At 33.3% G+C, this 20,684-nt stretch overlaps 3 protein-coding genes and 2 long non-coding RNA genes across 7 annotated transcripts; 3 read left to right on the top strand and 2 right to left on the bottom strand.

Moving 5' to 3' along the window:
* Positions 725 to 3,442, top strand: LOC104719365 (eukaryotic translation initiation factor 3 subunit J). The gene is made up of 7 exons (XM_010437277.2): positions 725 to 925; positions 1,723 to 1,793; positions 2,030 to 2,148; positions 2,252 to 2,400; positions 2,540 to 2,687; positions 2,810 to 2,966; positions 3,136 to 3,442. Exons 2-7 carry the CDS (start codon positions 1,781 to 1,783, stop codon positions 3,222 to 3,224), a joined length of 675 nt encoding a protein of 224 aa, XP_010435579.1. The 5' UTR covers positions 725 to 925; positions 1,723 to 1,780; the 3' UTR covers positions 3,225 to 3,442.
* LOC104719364 (exosome complex component RRP4 homolog) lies at positions 3,582 to 5,530 on the bottom strand. The gene is made up of 8 exons (XM_019230506.1): positions 5,275 to 5,530; positions 5,100 to 5,201; positions 4,979 to 5,024; positions 4,807 to 4,902; positions 4,673 to 4,738; positions 4,522 to 4,584; positions 4,000 to 4,421; positions 3,582 to 3,889 (listed from the first exon to the last, which is right to left on the bottom strand). Exons 1-7 carry the CDS (start codon positions 5,430 to 5,432, stop codon positions 4,017 to 4,019), a joined length of 936 nt encoding a protein of 311 aa, XP_019086051.1. The 5' UTR covers positions 5,433 to 5,530; the 3' UTR covers positions 3,582 to 3,889; positions 4,000 to 4,016.
* Positions 8,645 to 9,372, bottom strand: LOC104719363. The gene is made up of 4 exons (XR_756598.1): positions 9,286 to 9,372; positions 9,141 to 9,191; positions 9,008 to 9,056; positions 8,645 to 8,893 (listed from the first exon to the last, which is right to left on the bottom strand). It is a non-coding gene; the product is annotated as an uncharacterized LOC104719363 (long non-coding RNA).
* Positions 11,888 to 17,086, top strand: LOC104719362. Of its 3 annotated transcripts, none has more exons than XM_019230984.1 (2): positions 11,888 to 13,620; positions 17,058 to 17,086. In XM_019230984.1, exons 1-2 carry the CDS (start codon positions 11,901 to 11,903, stop codon positions 17,084 to 17,086), a joined length of 1,749 nt encoding a protein of 582 aa, XP_019086529.1. In that variant the 5' UTR covers positions 11,888 to 11,900. The 3 variants fall into 3 exon arrangements, with proteins under 3 accessions (XP_019086529.1, XP_019086530.1, XP_010435577.2); XM_019230985.1 differs by lacking the exon at positions 17,058 to 17,086 and having other exon boundaries at positions 11,888 to 13,125; positions 13,315 to 13,767; XM_010437275.2 differs by lacking the exon at positions 17,058 to 17,086 and having other exon boundaries at positions 11,888 to 13,767.
* On the top strand, positions 19,344 to 20,382 carry LOC104719360. Its single transcript, XR_002033664.1, has 7 exons — positions 19,344 to 19,473; positions 19,556 to 19,627; positions 19,705 to 19,776; positions 19,854 to 19,928; positions 20,007 to 20,075; positions 20,167 to 20,235; positions 20,312 to 20,382. It is a non-coding gene; the product is annotated as an uncharacterized LOC104719360 (long non-coding RNA).

The raw sequence follows: 20,684 nt of genomic DNA, 5'->3' as shown, positions 1-20,684 counted from the left end.
GTTGCTACTGTGTTGGAAGCGGAGCTTCAAAGTCTGATAGCAGCCTTGCAACAGATGTGAATAAGGGGATATCTACATGTCATATTTGAAGGTGATAATCAACAAGTTAAGAAATTAGCGAATGATACCTCAAAAAATTTCAGAGTTCATAATTGGACAAGAGAAATCCATTATTGAAAGCAAAAGTTTCAAGAAGTATAGTTTCAATAGACAAACATAAATAACAACAAGGCAGTAGATCGATTGGCAAAAGAACCAATAAACAATCGTATATCTTATGTACCTCATTTTGATGTTCCTTCTTGTATTGTAAACATCCTCAACGAGGAACACTTTACAATTTAATAAAGTTCAAATTGTTAAAAAAGATAAAATTAATATTATATAATAAACAAATTTGTTTTGCCATATACCTTATATTAAAATTATAGAATTAATAATCAAAATATAATCATACAATTTTAAACAATAAATAAAATTAAACAAATTTATCAAAAATATAATTTAAATTTAAATTTTTTAGTTACAAATAATTTGTCTCACAGATTAAAAGGTAAAGTTTTTTTTTTTCTTTCTTTGAGACACTCCAAATGACTTTTGTTCAATGAGTAACATATATTCTCGTAAATGATGTAATTTTCAGTAAATGGTCATAGGAGATTTTTTTAAAAGAGATTGAATAATAAAGAGAAAATAATATAAATTCAACTTAAATGGGAATGTTGTAGAAAGAAGGAGAGAAAACCCTAAAAATCCCATCAAAACGAAACGACGCACAACCAAACAAAATCTCTCTCTCTCTCTCTCTCTTCGCTGTCGTTTCGTCTCTCTGCTTCGCATCGGAAAGTTTATCCGTTTCGTTTTTTCGTGGTGGCGATTTCTATTCTCCGGCTGAAACCTACCTTCAGGATTCAGCCTTTCTCTGGTACTTTTTTTTCTTCCGTCTCCGATGCCTTAATATATCCTCAATTGGCTTCGATTTTACTTGGAATTGCATGTTTAGGTTTTAGGATTTGTAAAGCTCGATGGCTGTTTATTGCTAATTGGGTTGTTGATTCATCCTACAAAGTTGTGTAATTTATCATTAATTGGGTCTGATTATTACACTCTGATCAATCCAACTCTGTTTGGGGTTTTTGCTATATGGTTTGATGATGTGTTAAAAGCTGAATCCTTTTTCAATTTCTATTGTTCAACACAAGCAATTTGCAAAGTTGGTGTTAGTAATTTTAAGTATCGTTTGTAAGATTACTCTGAATGTTAACTTTTGGCTGTATTACTTTAGGCAATAGGCTCTATTTTCATCTGTTTTGTTTAACACTGTTCTTCCTCGGTTGAGGAGTTCCTTTAAGTTTCTCATTTTGATATATACACTGTTCTTGCTCGGTTGAGGAGTGTTTTGTTCAATTTGACATCTTCATGAGATGATGGTACTTATGTTTTACCTATGCTCTATGCATGTCCATTAGTAGTTCTATTCACATGTCAAGTAGTGTAGTAGGACTAGAAGGTTTATGCATGATAAATTGTTCTAAGTTCTTAAGCTGTGAAGCCCTTGGTCATAACTGTAACTCTATCAGTGTCTTGGGGCGATTGTGAATTGGTTGATAGGAGTTTTTTTCTGTGTTACCTCCACGATATAAAATAAAAGTAATGTTTGAGTGTTGTTTCGTGTTGCGAGCCCTTTTGTTTGGAGAATGATCTTTGTTTTATTCTGTGCAGGATTTCAGTTGGATTCAGATAGCAGCTTGTACTTGTCGTAGATAATTTGGCAACAAATATGGATGATTGGGGTAAGATTGTGTACATTAAGCATTGTTTAATTCACACTGTGTATGCGTCTGTGAATACCTTAATGTTTCCTAGTTCTTGCATAATTCTCTTTGACTGTAAAAATTAGTACTGGCTATACACAGCAACGTATATTTTAGTCTTTAAGATGATAGGCTTTTTTGTTTTATTGAGGTTTTCATAATGAAAGTATAATAGAGTTCTCACTTTTACATTATCCTATCCTTTCTAATTTCAGAGGCCGAGGACTTTCAACCACTTCCTGCGAAAGTTGAACTGAAAAGTAACTGGGATGATGAGGATGTGGATGAGAATGATATCAAGGACTCTTGGGAGGAGGAAGATGTAACTGCACCGGTATAGTTTTGTTTCCGTAGATACTTTGTATTTATTGATTTCTGTATCCCTGTTTCTTATACGATTTTGAGATTACGGCTAACAACCTTTGTTTCTTCTGTAGCCACCCGTGGTAAAACCTGCTCCTGAGAAAGCTCCAAAGAAAGCAGGAGCAAAAGCTGTTGAAAAGAAGGTTAAAACTGTTGAAGCTTCAAAAGAACCATCAAGGGAAGAACCTCTTGATCCAATTGCTGAGAAACTTCGCATGCAGAGGTAGAGTTTAGAAATATTTCACTTACATATGCTTATTTTGTTGGTTCTGCATTGGTTTGGTACTGTAAAGAACATGTGACATAGGCTGTGGACTTATGAAGGCTAGTATGCTGATTTATAGTATTCTTTTTTATCTTAGGCTTGTGGAGGAAGCTGATTACCAGTCAACTGCTGAACTCTTTGGAGTAAAGACTGTTGGGAAAAGCGCCGATATGTTAATTCCGAAGTCTGAAAGCGATTTCGTGGAGTATGCTGAGTTGATATCTCAGAGACTTGTACCATTTGAGGTATTCAATATTCTCTCCCTATTGCCTTCTTGTCTTAGCTAAGTGATTATTTCTGTATGACCAATATTCTGTTAAGACGCGACCAATGAGCCTATATTTTAACTATTTCTGCTGTTTTGCAGAAAAGTTTTCACTATATTGGGCTACTCAAAACAGTGATGAGACTTTCTTTGGTCAATATGAAAGCAGCAGATGTTAAAGACGTTGCTTCGTCCATTACAGCTATAGCAAATGAAAAATTGAAGGCGGAGAAAGAAGCCTCTAGCAGAAAAAGGACAGGTACACCACAATCAGTAGTACTTCTTTTTGCTTTGTTCTTTGGACTTTGCCTCCAAATAATGGTTTCTCTTTATTAGACTTGTGAATTAGATATGTTTCTTTAAGCTACGCATATCTGTTTCAAAAATATCTGATCAAAATGGTTTTTTTTTTTCAATGTGTTTGTTAGCTAAGAAGAAACAACTTCATGTGGATAAGCCTGACGACGATCTTGTTTCGGGTCCTTACGGTGCGATGGACGATGATGATTTCATGTGAGAAAATGGCATTTTGGAGATTGCAACTTTTGCCTCCTATAGAATTGCAACTGAGAAGAGGTTTAAATCATTGGCGGTTTTTTTTATTTCTCTTTACATTGAAGTGAAACATAGTTGTTTTTTCTCTGTTTTCTTTGCTCTGTTTGATTTGAAAAAAATGTGTAATCAGATTTGTTGCCAAACCTTTTTATATTATATTAATTGAACGAGCACTAAAGAGATCTAGAGTAGATATATAAACTCAAAGAGGCCAACCAAATTGGAAATGGCTACCCAAACTACAGTATATGGAACGTAAGAGCATTAATCATCACAGCTTAGTACTGTAAAACTCGAAGGAAACTAACATTAGCCAAAAACTGTCTAGCAGCCGCATATTCAAAAATCATGCTTTCTGTTTCATATATCGGAGTCAAGTTGAACTGAATTAATTTTGGGAAATCAGATTTCTTTGTTCTGTTGAAACTCTTCCACTAAAAATTAGAAATCTCAACTTGAGATATTAATACATGTCTAAGGTTGCTTCTTCACCAAGGAACTGTGTAGTAGCATTATTCGGAAGAGAATCAACAGAAGCCTCTCTGGTGGCTTCAAGCCTTCAACCACCTTATCCGGCATCTACAAATTTGTCTCCTGAAGCGCAATTGATCCCAAAAAATCCATCTCCTGCGTCACAACAACCAAATACATACCCAGTGGAATATTGAGAACCGGAAAATTGTGGTATAAGGCAATGAAAAATGTATTGGTACTATATTTATGAAAGCGATGCATACCCTTTGTGCATGCTTTCTTAGATGAGGGCTTTCACGTTTTTCTTACTATGCACGTGTTCTTCTTTCAGCTTCCCTCTCTGTGACCAGACGTGGAACTCTGATCCAAGCATGTCATGTATTTGGACATTCTCCATGTTGCTCAAGTCAAAAGTTTCCATGATCACTGCTAGAGTGAGAGTGAAGCCTAGAGTAGACAAGACCCGTATCGCATTACCGATTCTGAGAATGCTTTGTCGAGTCTTTGATGAGATGATCTCGTCATCCACAACCATAGGATCATTGGATTGGGTGTGTTCCCCGACCCAAATGAAGCCATTGCGGACGAGAATCAAATCGATCCCAAGACTTTCAATGAAATGAAAGTGAAGGTTGCTTCTCCTAACCAAGTAAGGATCAACCTTGAGAAGCTGTCCCTTGTGTAGCTGTAAACAGAATTCATGGATTAATCATAAATGTTTAAAGAGAGGAAGAGACTAAGAAAATGTCTAACTTTTGACTATGTCCGAGATGAGAATCACCAACCTTCCCATACTTGTTACTTCTAGCTAGTAGGCTGCCATCACGCTGAGATTCACCTACTTGGGCCTAGCGTTTGTATAAATCAAAAAGGGAACCTTTCTTTTCAGGTAGATATTTAAAGATGGGAGAGAAACTAAAAAACAATAGGACTTACACAAACTACATCATCTTCTGCCAAAATATTCCGCATATTGAGTTCATCCACAGATGTGTTTCGCTTCTGCCAAGACAGAGAAGCTTAAATCATTGAACCTAACAGACAATGTGGCAAATCATAAAAATTGTTACCTGAACAGCATCAGGCATGTTCATGGAAGAAAGCTTCAGTAATCCATCTTGAGTAGAGTTAAGATCCACTCTCCAACGGCTTTGTCTTTGAGCAACCTAAATAAAAAGAAAAGAGCCTTGTTGCTAAACCACTCTCAATCAGATATCAAAAACCCAAAAAAATCACCATTACAAAACTATACCTCAATAACACAATATCCCCAACCTCAGGCTTGTACCTAAACGCGACCCCAATCCATCATTATCAGTTCCAGTTAATAAATAAACAGAATCCGAGGAGAGCAATCAGAAACCTGGCTCGCAAGGTGCGTACATAGACGAGCTTGTCCACGTGATTCACCACTCCACAGACCGTCGTCAGCAACTCACCGTCGACCAAGGAAGTTCCGTGTCCCCTTCAACAAAAACCAAACATCAGAACAGAACAGGAGATATGGGATAAAAGCAGAGAGGGAGATGGAGATATACTTAAGGAAGGCTTCATCGTGGTTGAAGGGGATGGAGTCGGCAACGATGACAGAATTGTTTGTCGTCGACGACAGAGATTGTAGCCGCTCCATAGCTCTCTCAAATCTGACCTTCTGCGTCTGGTTCAATAGTATCTCTACCTCCCTTAGTTTTCCCATCACACACAACTCTCTTTCTTTCTCTGCCCTAATAAATCAAAGCACGCTGGAGACAAAAGATGGCGATGGAGACGAATTGAGAAGACGAGCAGATGCAGGGTTTAATATTAAATGATTGTCATCTTAAGATATACAAGTGTTTTTATCTTTACCAAACAAAAACAAAGTTTTTAATGTTTTATTGGATTGTCAAACATTTGTATTAGAGACTATATACTTCAATTTGCATATATAAATTAGTGAACCTTTTTCAGTTTCCATATATTAATCAAAGTGTTATCATATTTTGTATTTAATACCTCAAAGTGTGCGGGCAAAGAACCTTTTTAATTCCATTATGTTAGTAATAAAATAGTTACATCGCATGTCATTTTGAATATGTATTTCGTGATTATATTAAATAATTTGTATTTAACTTATTCATATAGCTAGTAGCTATTATATATATATATATATATTTTTTAAAAAGTTTATGAAAAAATTATACTCAATATAAATTATTAGTCTTTAAAAGAAACAAACTGTAGTAAAAGTGTGAAAACCAATTAACAAGATCTTAATATTCAATTGCTCCTTCAATATTTCGCAACTTTCCAAAAGATTAAGATTATAATTTGTTATCTCGGTTATAAAATTAAAATAAAGACAATCCATTTTTTGATTTTATGTAGCCATTACTTCTTGAAACGATGATGCGTTTTTTTTTAATAATAATATAATAATAATAATGAATAACTATGACTAGTGGTCTCATACCCACTAGCCACCTAACCACAATCACAATCAACAGCTGAAATAACTAATATCATTAACCAATAATTCACCAATCATAATCCAATAACCAACATTAATTCCAAATCATAAACTAATGATCCAAACAGCATAAACCAAAGAACCAGCAATCCTAACAACATTCTAGGACTCAACTCTAGCAACCTAGTAACACCAGGCAACAATCAATCGAGTCCCTAGAACATCTTCCTCTTCATTGCCTTAATTCCACGATCACATTTTGCCTTTACCTGCACCACAAACATAAATTGAGATGCATGAGTATTTGATAAATACTCAGTGAGGCAATCCTCCCATCTACTGGGCTATACACACAAGCAATAAGATCTCTCATCCACAAACAACAACAATAAAACAAACCAGGAACATGAACAAGTGACTCGACACGATCCGGTTACTGTCAGAAGAGTGTCGACCGATACCAGAAGGTGCCGACCGACACTGGACATCTGGTGTCGACCAACACCACTTGGGTGTCGACCGACACTTGCTCGACACCCCCGAAACCCTAACGGTGTCGACCGACACTCGCTAAGTTCCCGAGCCGTCCTCGCGTTAGTGTCGACCGACACCACTGTCGAGCAGTGATTTCCTTCGAACAGAACCTCCGAATCTCGCCTCCAAACTTCTCCTCGTCGTCCTACACAATCCCAGGAACGAATCCAAGCCTCATGAGCTACGAAAAACTCACAAACAACCAAAAACAAACAACCAAACAACACACAATATCACAGAAACAGAGATCTTAGCTTAGATAAGCCATGGTCATGCACTCACCTTAGCCAACAATGAGATCTAAGCCCAAAAGATGAAGCTACCACCACAAAAACCTTCCCACCACGTTCCTAACCTTGGATCTTCACTCTCACAGCAAGATCTCTCCAAAAACGCCTTCAAAACTCACGAACTCTCATAAGAACTCTTAGAAACTGTTTTCTCCTCTTTCTCTCTCAAAAACAACAAACGGCAACCAAGACAACAATCAAACACGACCTAGGTCGTTTTCCCACTTAAATATCTCGGTTCAATGGTTTTTTTCTAAACCAAACCGGTCCAAATCGATAAATAAATCAATCAACCAGAAATAAGTGGTGTCGACCGACACCACATGAGTGTCGATCGACACCCACCCCTAAAACGCAGAGTTTTGGTTCGCGGGCGTTACATTACTACAAACATTCAGAATTATAAGTAAACGTTCATATACACATTAAAGATCTTTAAGCCTCCACTCCTTCTATTTGAGTCCTTGAACTCTCACTTTCATGGTCCATCACATAGTTTATGTGAAAACGTCCAACAAATTCAGAATTGTAACTATAGAAAGTGTATTTAAATTTTTTACTCTAACATCATACACAACTTGATTTTAATATTCATAACAACTTACAAAACCTTGTGATGTTCAAGTCCTTGAAACTCTGGTTTTAGAAAGATCTTGGAGGAGGCTAAGGTGTTTACAATACATGGTGCACTTAGAGACATATACAATTCAAAGTCAATTTTGTTGATTATGTTAGATGAATGGTACGTACCTTCAAATTCTCCAATCTTCCAAAAGCGCAATACACAAAACACAGGTTCGGATTTATATGTGAGATGGCACCCGTTTGATTCCCAAGAAGACATGAATCGAGAAGCATAGTTGTTTATGACACGACATTTTGCAGATTCATTCCTACAGATTTAGCAAGTTAATATAAATTCTAACATAACCAAACTTCAAAATGTAATTATCCTTAAAGGTAAAATAAATGTGTTTTACCTGTCATTCAATAGCGTGAAGACAACTTTAATACAATCATTGGCACTCTCATGTCTTATCATAACCGTTTCAAATATGTAAATTTTTAATAGTAATCGTTTTTTAATTTAATAAATAATTAAAAGGTGATGATTCCCAAATTTATCACTTTAATTTTTTTATATTTATAATTATAAAGATAACAATCCATTTAAGTAAATATATATAACATTTATATATATTCCTGAGGTATGTTAATTTGCTTTTTCAAACAATAGTAATTTCCATCTTTATCATTTCAAGTTAGTAAATTTATATAAATCATAAGTTTTATCTTTTGCGATTATGATTTTTACAAATAAAGTTATATAATAAAACTTGTTTACATCTTTATATCGTTTTAAATTTATGAAAATTACATAAGTTTGAAGATATACATTATTGTTCTATCATGCATTTATGTTAAATATTTTTAATATATTGTAAAATATATTAAAATTTTAATAGAAACATAGATAAATAAATAGCTTCAAAAATAAAATAGTTTGACATCTTTAAAAATATGTACCACAAATACAATATTTATTAAATTGTTTCACGATTTTATTATACAAAATCATACAACAATAAGTTTAATATTAAAAAAGATCAACTATCAATATGTCAATAATTAAACTATTGATACATTAAAACAAATAACATTAAAATAATGGAATAAATGTTATAGAAATATTGTGGGGTTCCTTATCATCTTTTGTGACAGCAAAGAGATGGAATTGAAATTTCAACATATGTGATTTTTTTTTGCTTGGGGAGTTTGTGTATTAAATACAATCCAATCCGAGAATTTAGATCTTGTAGTTGTTGAAAGAATCATAATATCGTCCATAGGACCATCTTCATTGTAGTCTTCTTTAGATATAATCTACATGATATTTTCTAAAAAAAATATTAAAAACATGGAATAATTCTTAAATAATTATATAACATGATTATTAAATTAATTTACATGAAATTACATCGATAGAAAAATACATACCCGAAAATATGCATGACTATAATCGATCATATTTTTCTTACAAATATGGCTATCAAAGTAAAAAAAACAAATAATGACAATTCAAGACCATTAAAAAAACCAATAGAAGAATTCAGGTTATAAAAAATAATACCTGATATTAATTACAATCAAATTTGTTGATCGATTACTCTGGTCCATGATACTTACGTCACAGAATTATATATATTAATCTCATAAAATTATAATATAATTATCAAAATTTTAATCTAATTCAAAAAAAAGTTATAACAATATACCTCTTTTGAAAGATGGACTGTAGAACTTGTTGTCCAATGTTGGTGTCTTGTAAGCAGAGCTTGTTTCTTTGTAGCTTTGAGTTTATTAGAATTTGGATTGAAACTTTCATTGGCATTTACATTATATATATAGTTTACCTGGTGACCGATGTCTTTGTTTTATGAAAAATAATTAGTTAAATGCTAATCTTTACCCATTATTGTGTGTAAAGTGATCTGGTTTAATTGAAACTGAATTTCTTAGGGAAGTACTAATAATTAACAATATATAAAAATAAATAAAATAAAACTCTTACATAGCTTAGAAGATTAGTGATGCACAACGTGTATGAAAAGGCTCTGTTCTCCTTCCCACTAACAATCTCAAGGAGCATCACCCCGAAGCTAAAGATATCTGACTTTGTTGAATACGACCCATTCTCTGTGTACTCTCGAGACATGTAACCACTACTACATAATGCATGGAAGAACTTTTTCAAACTTTAACTTTAATGGTTTATGGAATTGTCATGTAGATTATATCTAAAGAAGACTACAATGTTTTAGGGGTTATTTATGGAATATATAAAAATAACATCTCTCAAACTAACTACAATATATCATAAATAAGTAACTACATCATAAATAACATCTCTCAAACTAACTACAATATATGTATATGTATGGAATTGTTTTATGGGTTAATGTTGTAAAAAAAATTAAATAAGTAAAACGAAAATGGCATAAACCAAAATGTACATCAAAAATATTAATATAGATTTTTAAAATTATTAAGAACCTCTGACGTAGCAGTTTTTGGCGACTGTCATTATGAAGAGTGCATGGAGGTATGGTTTGCTACAAGATAGGACAGATAAAATACTCTATAAATTAATAAACACTATAAATTAATAAATTTTGTCAGTCCCAAGTCGGGTCAGTATAAAAAATAACAAAATTCGATAAAATAATAAGATAATAATTTTTCTGAAATTCCAATGTAAAATATGGTCCCAAAAATATCATAAATTAATAATCATGTAAATGTACATATATATGTATATTATGTATGTTTCTCCTAAAACTCATATCTACAAAACAACTGTTATGTTGTATTTTCAAACTATAATGATAAAAAATATTTTGTAACATGTCAAAAATATAGCTACATTTTTTTAAAGTTTCAATTTTTAGATATCCATCATTTACATTTTGACAGTTTGATTGACTATTAAAATACAACAATCTATATTATATTCAGAAATTTAATTTTATGTATACCATGTGTATAAGTGAATTTGTCTATTGTATTTGTAATTTATTGTTAATAATGTATTCTAAATATTACAAATTCAATTCCAATACCATAAAATTTTGAATATCCGAAATTATTGCTAAAATTGTCTCAATTCATAATTTTTAAAAGTTAAACTATTAAAAATATTAGATAAATTAATATCACTATAAATTAATAAAATGTCTTGGTCCCAACATTATTAATTTATAGAGGTTTCACTATCCTCTTTTTAACTCAATATTTTGTCCTTAAAAGGCCACATTACCGCAGCATTTAATGTAAAAACATTTATTTATTGAATAAATTTTACATATTATTCAAAAAAAAGATATACAAGAAAACAAAAAACAAAGAAAGACGAACCGTTTTTTTTAATAAATTTTACATATTATTCAAAAAAAAAATATACAAGAAAACAAAAAACAAAGAGAGACGAACCGTATAAGCAACCAAAGCGAGACCTTGAAGTAAGATTTTTGGCTACTCATGAAAGTAAAACGAAAAATCAAGTTGGTCCGCTTCAACCTTCAAGGTCGAACCCAAACTCGATCAGACTATCTACTCTTACAATCACACTGTTCATTTGAAGCTAAGATGATTTCACTAAGAACTAAGAAGTCTTACAAATTAGAATTTGCGTGGCATGAATATTTTGTTGGTATCCATAAATACCAACATAGTTGATTTTTCTAAAAGTACTACAATTTTTTTTTTTTTTTTTAAAATACTACAAATACAAAAATTGGATTTTAAGGGTACATTTTTTTTTGTTTTAGTATCGAAAAATACCAATATTGGCTGATTTTTCCAAATCTACTACAATTTTTTTTTTAAATACTACAAATTAAAAAATTGCTTTTCTAGGGTACATTTTTTTTTGGTTGGCTATTATATATCTTGGGTATAGTTTTTATTTAGGGGGTAAACTGTAATATTTAGGATTTAAGATTTAGTTTTGAATGTTGAAACTTGAAAGTTTAGTTTAAGGTTTCAAAAATATATGTTTTAATGAGATTGTTGAAAGAATAAAAATTATTGATGTTCATTAAACGAAATAAATCAGATGTCAATATTTTTGCTATACTACATAAATAAGACTGATCACTGATCAGACCCAAATACTGGCCAATCTTAAACGGGTCGGACTTCTGTAAACCCACGGGTAGAAACGTGGCTATTAGATCAGTAAAATTACAATCAAACCGAATAATTTCACTAAATGTTCGGTTTAGTTCGGTTAATACGCGGTTAACTCTAAGAAACACCTTCGTCAAACCCTTAAAACCCAAATTTTCCAAGAAGATTCTGAGAAGAAAGAACCAAAGATTTTCTCGAGAAAATGGCAATGGCGGAATCTTCGAATCTCATGTTGAAATCGAGAGACGTTCTCGCTACACCAAGCCACGAAGGATTCGAGACCATCGTCGAACAACTCGCAATGCGTCAAGAAACCAAAGAATACAAAACCGCGTTTGCTCTGTTCGACTTCTGCGCTACTCGTTTCCCAAATTGCTACACCCTAAAGCTTCTCAAGGTCTATCGATGCTCTTCCAATAACGCCATCAGATACCGATCGATCTATATCCTCGCCGGAACCCTAGCCGATCTCAGAAACCGCAAGTTCGAACTCTCTCGCGTCGGTCTCCACGAAATCAAACCACTTCTGATTGAGTGCCTTACGATGCAAGAAACCAAAGAATCCGACATGAAGATCCTCAGAAGAATCGTTTCTATCATAACCTACAACGTTATGGTTTGCGATAACGGTGGATGGAACGAGCTCAGTGATTGTATCCTCTGGCTCGCGAGCACTGAACCTCTCAAGGCTTTTCACGTCTTCCTCGATTTGCCAGCAGTCTACGGTACATTCATCGACAATTTTATGAACATTATTTTAGAGGAAGCTGAGGAGATCTTGGTTCATCCTGAGAAAAGTGAAGTTGAAGGTTGGAGCTTAGCTTTAGAAACTGTTGTTAAACTGGGGATTCAGGTTTTGGATACAGAGATGAGAGTTGATTTGATTAAGAAGCTTATCAACACTGTTGTGAATTCAGTGAAGGAGCTAGTGGAGAAAGGGATGGAGCAGTTTCTGGTACAAGGGCTTCAGCATCTGGAGGGGTTCTTGTCACGAGACAAGACTATGTATGGTTACAATAAGAGTCAGTGTCACTTCGTGATGACTATCATGTTCAAGATCAAAGATTTTGGAACACAGACTAAAGATGTTATAAGGAAGATTAATCAGTTGGTTAAATCACAGGACAATGCAGCGAGCAAACCTGTTGTGAAACCTCAGGAGACTCAAATTGATGGTGTAGAATATGATCGTGGCTTGTATAACCATCTGAAGACTTTGTCATCTGTTGATGTTTTGAAAATCTTTATGTCAAATGCTGTTGAAGATAGGTCCAGAGAGATAGCAATCAAACGGCTTGAAGTTGTACTCTCTGATCACACTTCAATGGAGTTGCAAATAGACATCTCAGAGATGAGAGAACTCCAGTCATTGCTCATCTCTTGCCTTAAGCTAGAAGGAATCTCTGATAGCATGTTTAAAGTCTTAGGTGAGGTGCTGAACCACGTTGTGTATGAGATGTCCAACCACCAAGATGTCGCATGGGACGGTATACGCGATTGTATTGCATTGCAAAGCAAAACAAAGTTTCAGAGAGCGGTTTATATCTTCCAGTGCTTAACAATGCCGCTTGAAGATGACGGGTTTGTGATTCATGTGATGGAGAATCTGCTCCCAGAGATAAGCAGAAGGTTAAACCCACCAACAGAGTTGTTGGTAGATAACAGTTGCTGGGTTTTGGCGTTTACTGGTGCATTCTGTGCGACCATTCACTTGATAGAGATCCTAAGCCAAGCTGAATCCTGTAAGGAGATTGCAAATAAGATGATAGATTCTGTGAGAGAGCTTGTGGAAAGAGGAGGAATGGAAGTTGGACTTGTTAGGAGAGCTTTCAGAGATCTTGAAAGCATTGTCAAGAAACAATTGGAATGGTACGAAACGGTGGAATACAAATTTGTTAAGGGTCTGCTTTGGAAACTCTATGCAATCAAAGGCATGAAATGGGAAAGTAAGATTGTGTTGTGGAGAATCAACGTGATTGTGGAGAGACAAGTGAATGAGGAGGTGAAAGTCTTCCCAAAGGGTGAGTTTGATTGGCTGAACCTACCTGAGGCTTAGGGATTTGTACGTCTCAAGTTGTTTCTTGCTGGTTTTTGATATATAGTTTGCAGTTGTGTAGAAAGAACACTGTACAGAAACAAGTAAAGTACATTTTGAACACATACATTGGAAAATGATTGGAGAAACAAGTATCTGCCGTGCGGTTCTTTGGTGGGGGTTTAGGTTCTTTGGTGGGAGTTTAGGTTGATTGTAATTTGTTGTAATTACAATCATTTAACATTCATTCTTTTGGAGTGAGAGATGCAAATTCATTGTAATTTGTTGATTCCAATGGTATTGACAAGTATTTTACTAATTCGACAAGTCTTTTTGGATACTATGGCCTATGGAAATCCCGCAATGACCTTATTATCTTCGATATGTCTCTGGGTGATCTAATGATGATGCGGAAAAGACAAAGAGCAGACATGTAGGAATGGTAATACACCACGTGGACTAAGCCGTCGCGAGGGATGATCAACTGCAACTTTGATGCAACCTATATTTAACGCAATGTCAGAACAAAACCAGGATTGACCTTGCGTAATAAAAGTAGATTTTATATCGGACCAAGATCAACAAGACTGCCTTTATAGCCAAAACTCGGTATTAGAAGCGTGAGCTTTGAGTCTTCTCCACGCAATGCAATCAGTATGGTGTCAAACACATCAATTGGTTATCATGTACGGAGATTGCAAGTCTTTTATAAAATTTACTTTTCATCCTTATAGCATAAACTTTCAAATTGAAGAAAGATTTTTTAAAAAACTTTCAAATTGAATGATATGCAACTTTTTCACGGTTTTAATTCCACCGAATACAACAATCACAACTACGTACAAAACGCTAAAATCAAACAAGTGATTTTAAGCATTAATGGTGGATGGCTTGAGGACTGAGGTTTATATTATCTTCAAATATAAACCTCTTCTTAACTAACTGTTGGATTGGATTTAATGTTTTTTTTTTTTTTTTTGACAACGATTGGATTTAATGTTATGTTATAGTATTATGGGATATATTAATTAATATACCCAGTTGACTGAAAAAATAAATATCTAACTTTGGTTAGTTTATTTATTAGTTCTCTCTCTCTTCTTCGTTTTATTTTAAAACACATTTATCCTTTTTCAGCTTTAATTACGAAAATACCATATACCAGATCGAGCGATATTGTTTATAACATGATTGTTAACACTGTTCATCCGATGGTACATCAAAATATTTTGTGATTTTAGTATATATATTTGTATATTATGCTAAAGAGTATAGTATCACGATTAATATCGACATATACTTAAGTTTGAAAATCTAATTCTAATGATATTATTCATCAATTATAGGGTTACAAACATATTATGAGTTATATGTTTATCTATTGGATTACCACGATAACAATATATATATATGAGTATATATATAAGTATAAATTAATAATGTTAAATCATATTGTATCGCGATAAGTTTATAATTTAGTGCAATAAATTTACTTAAAATTGTTCGGCTAACATCTAAAATACTATTTGTACCCAAAACAAGAAAATATACATTGTTATGTTGTGGTTATTTATTTGATTAACAATGTAAATTATATTTTTTCGCGATAATTTTCCAAATTATATAGTAAATTTAGATTTATCTTGTTAAATCATTTATTATATGAATGATATGAGCTGAATTCTATATTAACTTGTCTCTATTTTTTTTTAATTTAGTTATTTGGTAAGAAATTGGAAGGATGATTTCCTAACAACTTATTACCGCATATTTTTCATTATTTTTTTCCCATTTTCCTTTGAATTAGTTTCCTACGATTGTATACTTGGTAGGAATTTTATAGAAATTTTGTAGGAAATTCGTAGGAAATTTCTTATCTCACGATTACGGTTCCTAGGAAACTCTTATCTCACTTACCATATTAATTTATTTTATTAAATTATTTATCAAATAAAATCCTTTGATATCTAACTTAACATATTATTATTTTTAATTATTATTATTATACTTCACCTCTCATTTTTATATATGAGTCTATTTTGTGAAACAAAGAAATTATCATATTATTTATTATAACTAAAAAATAGTTTTATTTCCGGATATACCATAAGTTGAATTTTTAAAGACAAATATAAATGATTTATTCTATAAAATATTCAATTTTTTAATATTATTCTTTAAAATAATATCTATTGAATTAAAAAATTTACTGAGTAACGGGTCAAAATTTTAATATTTAAATTCAATTTCATACTTTTTTGTTGAATTTAATAATTTTATATAATATAATAAACTTTAAATTATTCTTTTGAAATATTTTTAAAATATTGAAACTTGATATTAAAGTTAGAAACTATTAACACTCTAAATTGGTTGTTTATAGCAATGTCAATAATATGTCACTATAATATATTAATATTAAAGAATTTTAAAAAACCAAGTATATTAAAACAAAAAGTATAACAATATATTAAATTACTCATAATATAATAACTTGCTTTTTGAAAACCAAATTCACAAAAAAATGTCTTATAATGACATGCAAGTCATGAGGTAGAATATACATTGTTGAAATAACTTCGCGTACATAAACTAATAAAACATATTAAAATTTTATTTTAAAATAGAAAATATACAAAATTTTGTATAAAATAAAATTTAACCAGTGTTGTAGCACGGATACTTATCTAGAATCATTAACAAATTAAAACTTTCAAAATAAATGTCTTTTTCAAGTCATTATATTTAATATTTGATTTTATTTCACAATAGTTTTATCCAAAAAAACATTTAAAAACAATCACATATATTATATTTTATAAAAAAATTACAATATAAATAAAATAAATTTCAACTCGTGCTCTAGCACGGGTCTTCTTAATCTAGTGGACTAACAAGGAGAGAGTGATTTATCTATTGTTTAGACTTCAGACATAAATGATAAGAACTTTTTCCCTTGCGAGGATTAGTTTGACGAAAATCGTGGTAGCTTAAAATGTTTTGGTAGCGTCTGTTTCTGGAGGATTTTGTCGGTAATATCTTAAATGGTATTTATCTCAATCTTCGTTTTTGCTGGATCTCTGATGAATGCATCTTTTGGAGTCTGGAATACATGTTGAATATGTTGAATCAATGGTCTTTTAGTAAAGTGTCCTCAACAGTTTTGTGACTGTTATTCTATTGCCCTTTCCATTTTGCCTTTTACACATTTTCAAATAATCTGACCCTGATGGGTTTTCTTCCAATAGTTCCTGAAGAAACAATTGCGATGGTATGGTACAAACGAATACACATTGGTCAAGGGTATGCTTTGGAGACTCTTTACAATCAAAAGGCATGAAATGGGAAAGTAGCATTGTGTTGTGGAGAATTAACGTGATTGTCGAGAATTAAAGAGCTGCCGGAGAATGAGTCTTTAGGGATGTATGCAAACTGAAATTCTGCAGAAACTAGTTTTTGATGTATATATAGTTTTCTTTGGGGGAAGAAAATTGTAAAGAAACAAGTAAAGTACACATGTTATGTTGAGTTTTGGCAATGTAACTCAGTTTCAAAACACTTCTGAAGACTGTTCTGAAGTTATTATGCTTCTAGTATCTAATATGTGTACACAAGGCTTCTCCTCTCAAGACCGTTCACAAGGTATGCAAAGACCGTATCTAAAACATCTTGTTCGAGTAAGGCCGACACTTGCCGGTAATTAATTACTTACTGATCCCAATTCGATATTGTGTCTGAAGCTATTATTGATGTTGACATAGTATAGGACAAGGCACCACACTGTCAATTTGGGAGACGGCTCCTACCTGGCTACAAATTTCAGCCAGATTATTTCTATTACGAGGTAACTTCTATGGACTACTACTACTGGTTCTTGTTTAATCCACTTATTTATAATACAGTAATGCTTTATAAACATATGACTTGGTGATTTAAGGAATGATAACCTTGTCAAGGCAAGATCCATCAACTAGCAGCAAACAAATGGCAAAATAACAGAGTCAATGAACCCTTTTTAAAATATTAGATTGTTAATCACTAATACATCACTCAACAAGCTTATAAAAACACCTTTTGTCAAGTCAAAAATCTGTTTGGTGTGTTCTTATTGGAGATTCTCTTGCTTCCCTTGATTAATCTCAATCTTCATAATTATTTCAATTCCACAAAATAACTATATCATACAAAAACTTATCACTACAAACTATTTTTCTGAATAAGTCAAAATGGTTCGGAGTTTTTCTTGATTTTTTTCCTGAACAAGTCAAAATTGGTTCAGTTCTATGCAAATGACCCCTTAGTTAGTAAAACCCTTGTCTTTCAAGTGAAGAGAAGAAAGTGTGACCCTATGTATAAAGGTGTGTTTTGACATTTACTCCCAAAATAAGAAAGAAAAATAGGCAACTTGGTTAATGGTTAAAGGTGCATTTGGTTGAGGTTATGTCCGTTGGGTTGTCTCTGTTTTATTAGGTTTGAATTTTTTATAAAAAGAGAAGAAGTAAGCAGTAACTTGCATGAACACAGAAGAAGTCAGCTATATTCTGATTCTATTCCTCCAATCAAAAGGGGGGAAGAGACTTGACCAAACCGTTAATTGTCTTTTAACCGCGTCCAACGCTCATTTATCACATTTAAATATGACAAAAAAACCACCAACTAGGCGTTAGTGATAGTTCCATTTAGTTTTTTTTTGTTTTAAACTCGTTGTTGCTTGAACTTCCATATATAGTGCTCATTCTTTACGTTGTATTCTCATTCTCTAAGCTTATGACTTTTTCTCAGCATTTTCAAGGTCATCACTAGGCAAAACAAATTTTGATCTGTTACTGGAACATATTAGAACAGAAGATGAAAGAGATGATGGGTGTAGTTGTAGTCATTCTGGTGTTGTCTTCTTGTTGCTTGTCTCTGATGGATGCCCAACAGATCACTCATCCGACCGATGGTACGGTCCTCTATATTTCTCTGAGCAACATCTATGTGTGACAGTGATAAGTGATGCTAATGAGGGGTTTTGTTGTTGTTGTTGCAGTTAGTGCTCTGCAGTATGTTCACCGAAAACTGAAGGACCCTATGAATCATCTTCAAGACTGGACAAAGACGGATCCATGCGCTTCTAATTGGACCGGTGTCATCTGCATCCCTGATCCTTCTGATGGCTTTCTTCATGTTAATGAGTTGTACGTTTGGACTTGTAAACTTTCTTCTATTGTTTTAAAATCCAAAAAAAAAACCTTAGGGATGTCATATAATAAATGGTTTGATCAAATGATGCTGGCGGTTGCTAAACATGAACCTCACCGGACAACTGGCACCTGAACTCGGCTTGCTATCAAATCTCACCATATTGTAAGTCCAGTGTTTTCGCTTGAGCTCTGGTTTTGCAATCAAACTATCTATTACAAACGCCTCCTTTATGTATTTCCTCATCACAGGAACTTTATGTGGAACGATCTTACCGGTCAGGTTCCACCAGAACTAGGAAACTTGACTCATCTCATCTTCTTGTAAGTAGTCTTGATCGTTGTTTCATCTAACATTTCTCCTTCATGAACACACCATTTGAACAGATTTCTGTTCTTCACTTTTTGTTGCAGGCTACTAAGTGGAAATCAACTGACAGGACCTTTGCCTCAAGACTCGGTTCTCTTTCCAATCTCTTAATCCTTCAGATAGACTACAATGAAATTAGCGGAGAACTTCCAACGTCCTTGGCAAAACTGAAAAAACTGAAGCATTTGTGAGATTTCCATCTCTCCTACTCTTCTCTTCTCTCTTCTTTCTTCAAACCCTTCTGACATCACTTTAACTTTCTTTGATAGTCACATGAACAACAACTCAATCACGGGTCAGATTCCGCCCGAGTACTCTTCCTTAACCGATGTTTTGCACTTGTAAGTTTCTTGGTTACATTCAAATTTGTTTATATCTTATAAAAATCTGATCATCAGGGCTTTGTTGTGTGGCTCAGCTTAATGGACAATAACAAGCTAACCGGAAATCTTCCACCGGAGCTCTCTCAGATGCCAAGCTTGAGAATTCTGTAAGCACATTTAACTTCTTATTGAACATAACTAAATTTTCTCCGCATTCAAACCAAATTTGCTTCTTCATTTACAGACAATTGGACGGTAATAACTTTGATGACACTGAGATACCACCTTCTTACGGATCGATACCACATCTTGTCAAACTGTAAGAAACAGAACTTAGTAAAATAATTTTCTTTTTCCCTTGTGGCGTACTGATTTTGTTGGTTACAACATAACACAGGAGTCTCAGAAACTGCAAATTAAATGGACCAATTCCTGATTTAAGCCAATCACCATTTCTCTAGTACTTGTGAGTTACTTTAACAAGAAGAAACCATTAGCAATCTATATTAAAATAGTGTCTGAGGCTTCTTTTTTTTTTTTAACTTTTGATGCTTCAGAGATATTTCCTCCAACAAACTCACAGGAAAAATTCACAAGAACAAGTTCTCTGCAAACATTACAACTATGTAAGTGACCAAGCCAAGAAATGGAATGTTACAGTGTTGTTGACAAACTTAAACTGAACTTGTTTACTGTATGCAGTAACTTATACAACAATATGCTCAACGGATCCATCCCTTCAAACTTTTCTGGCCTTCCTCGGTTACAGAGACTGTAATAAGACCCTCTTTTGCTCTTCTCATTTCTTAGTTTGAAGGAAGAAAACAAAAACAAAGACAAGACTTTTGTCTTTTAAAATTTTCAGGCAAGTGCAGGACAACAACTTGAGCGGGGAGATTCCAGTGATATGGGAGAATAGGAGCTTTAACACAACGGAGAAACTTACCTTGTAAGACACGTCGTATTTACAAAACAGAGGAGGCCAATGTTTTTTCAAACAAGACTAGTAATTTTCTATTGATTTTGATTTGGAACAACTTGTAGGGACTTGAGGAACAACAAGTTTTCAAATGTG

The sequence above is a fragment of the Camelina sativa genome, chromosome 10 (assembly GCF_000633955.1).
Source record: "Camelina sativa cultivar DH55 chromosome 10, Cs, whole genome shotgun sequence".
NCBI lineage: Eukaryota > Viridiplantae > Streptophyta > Magnoliopsida > Brassicales > Brassicaceae > Camelina > Camelina sativa.
This window is presented reverse-complemented; position numbering and strand designations above follow the sequence as displayed.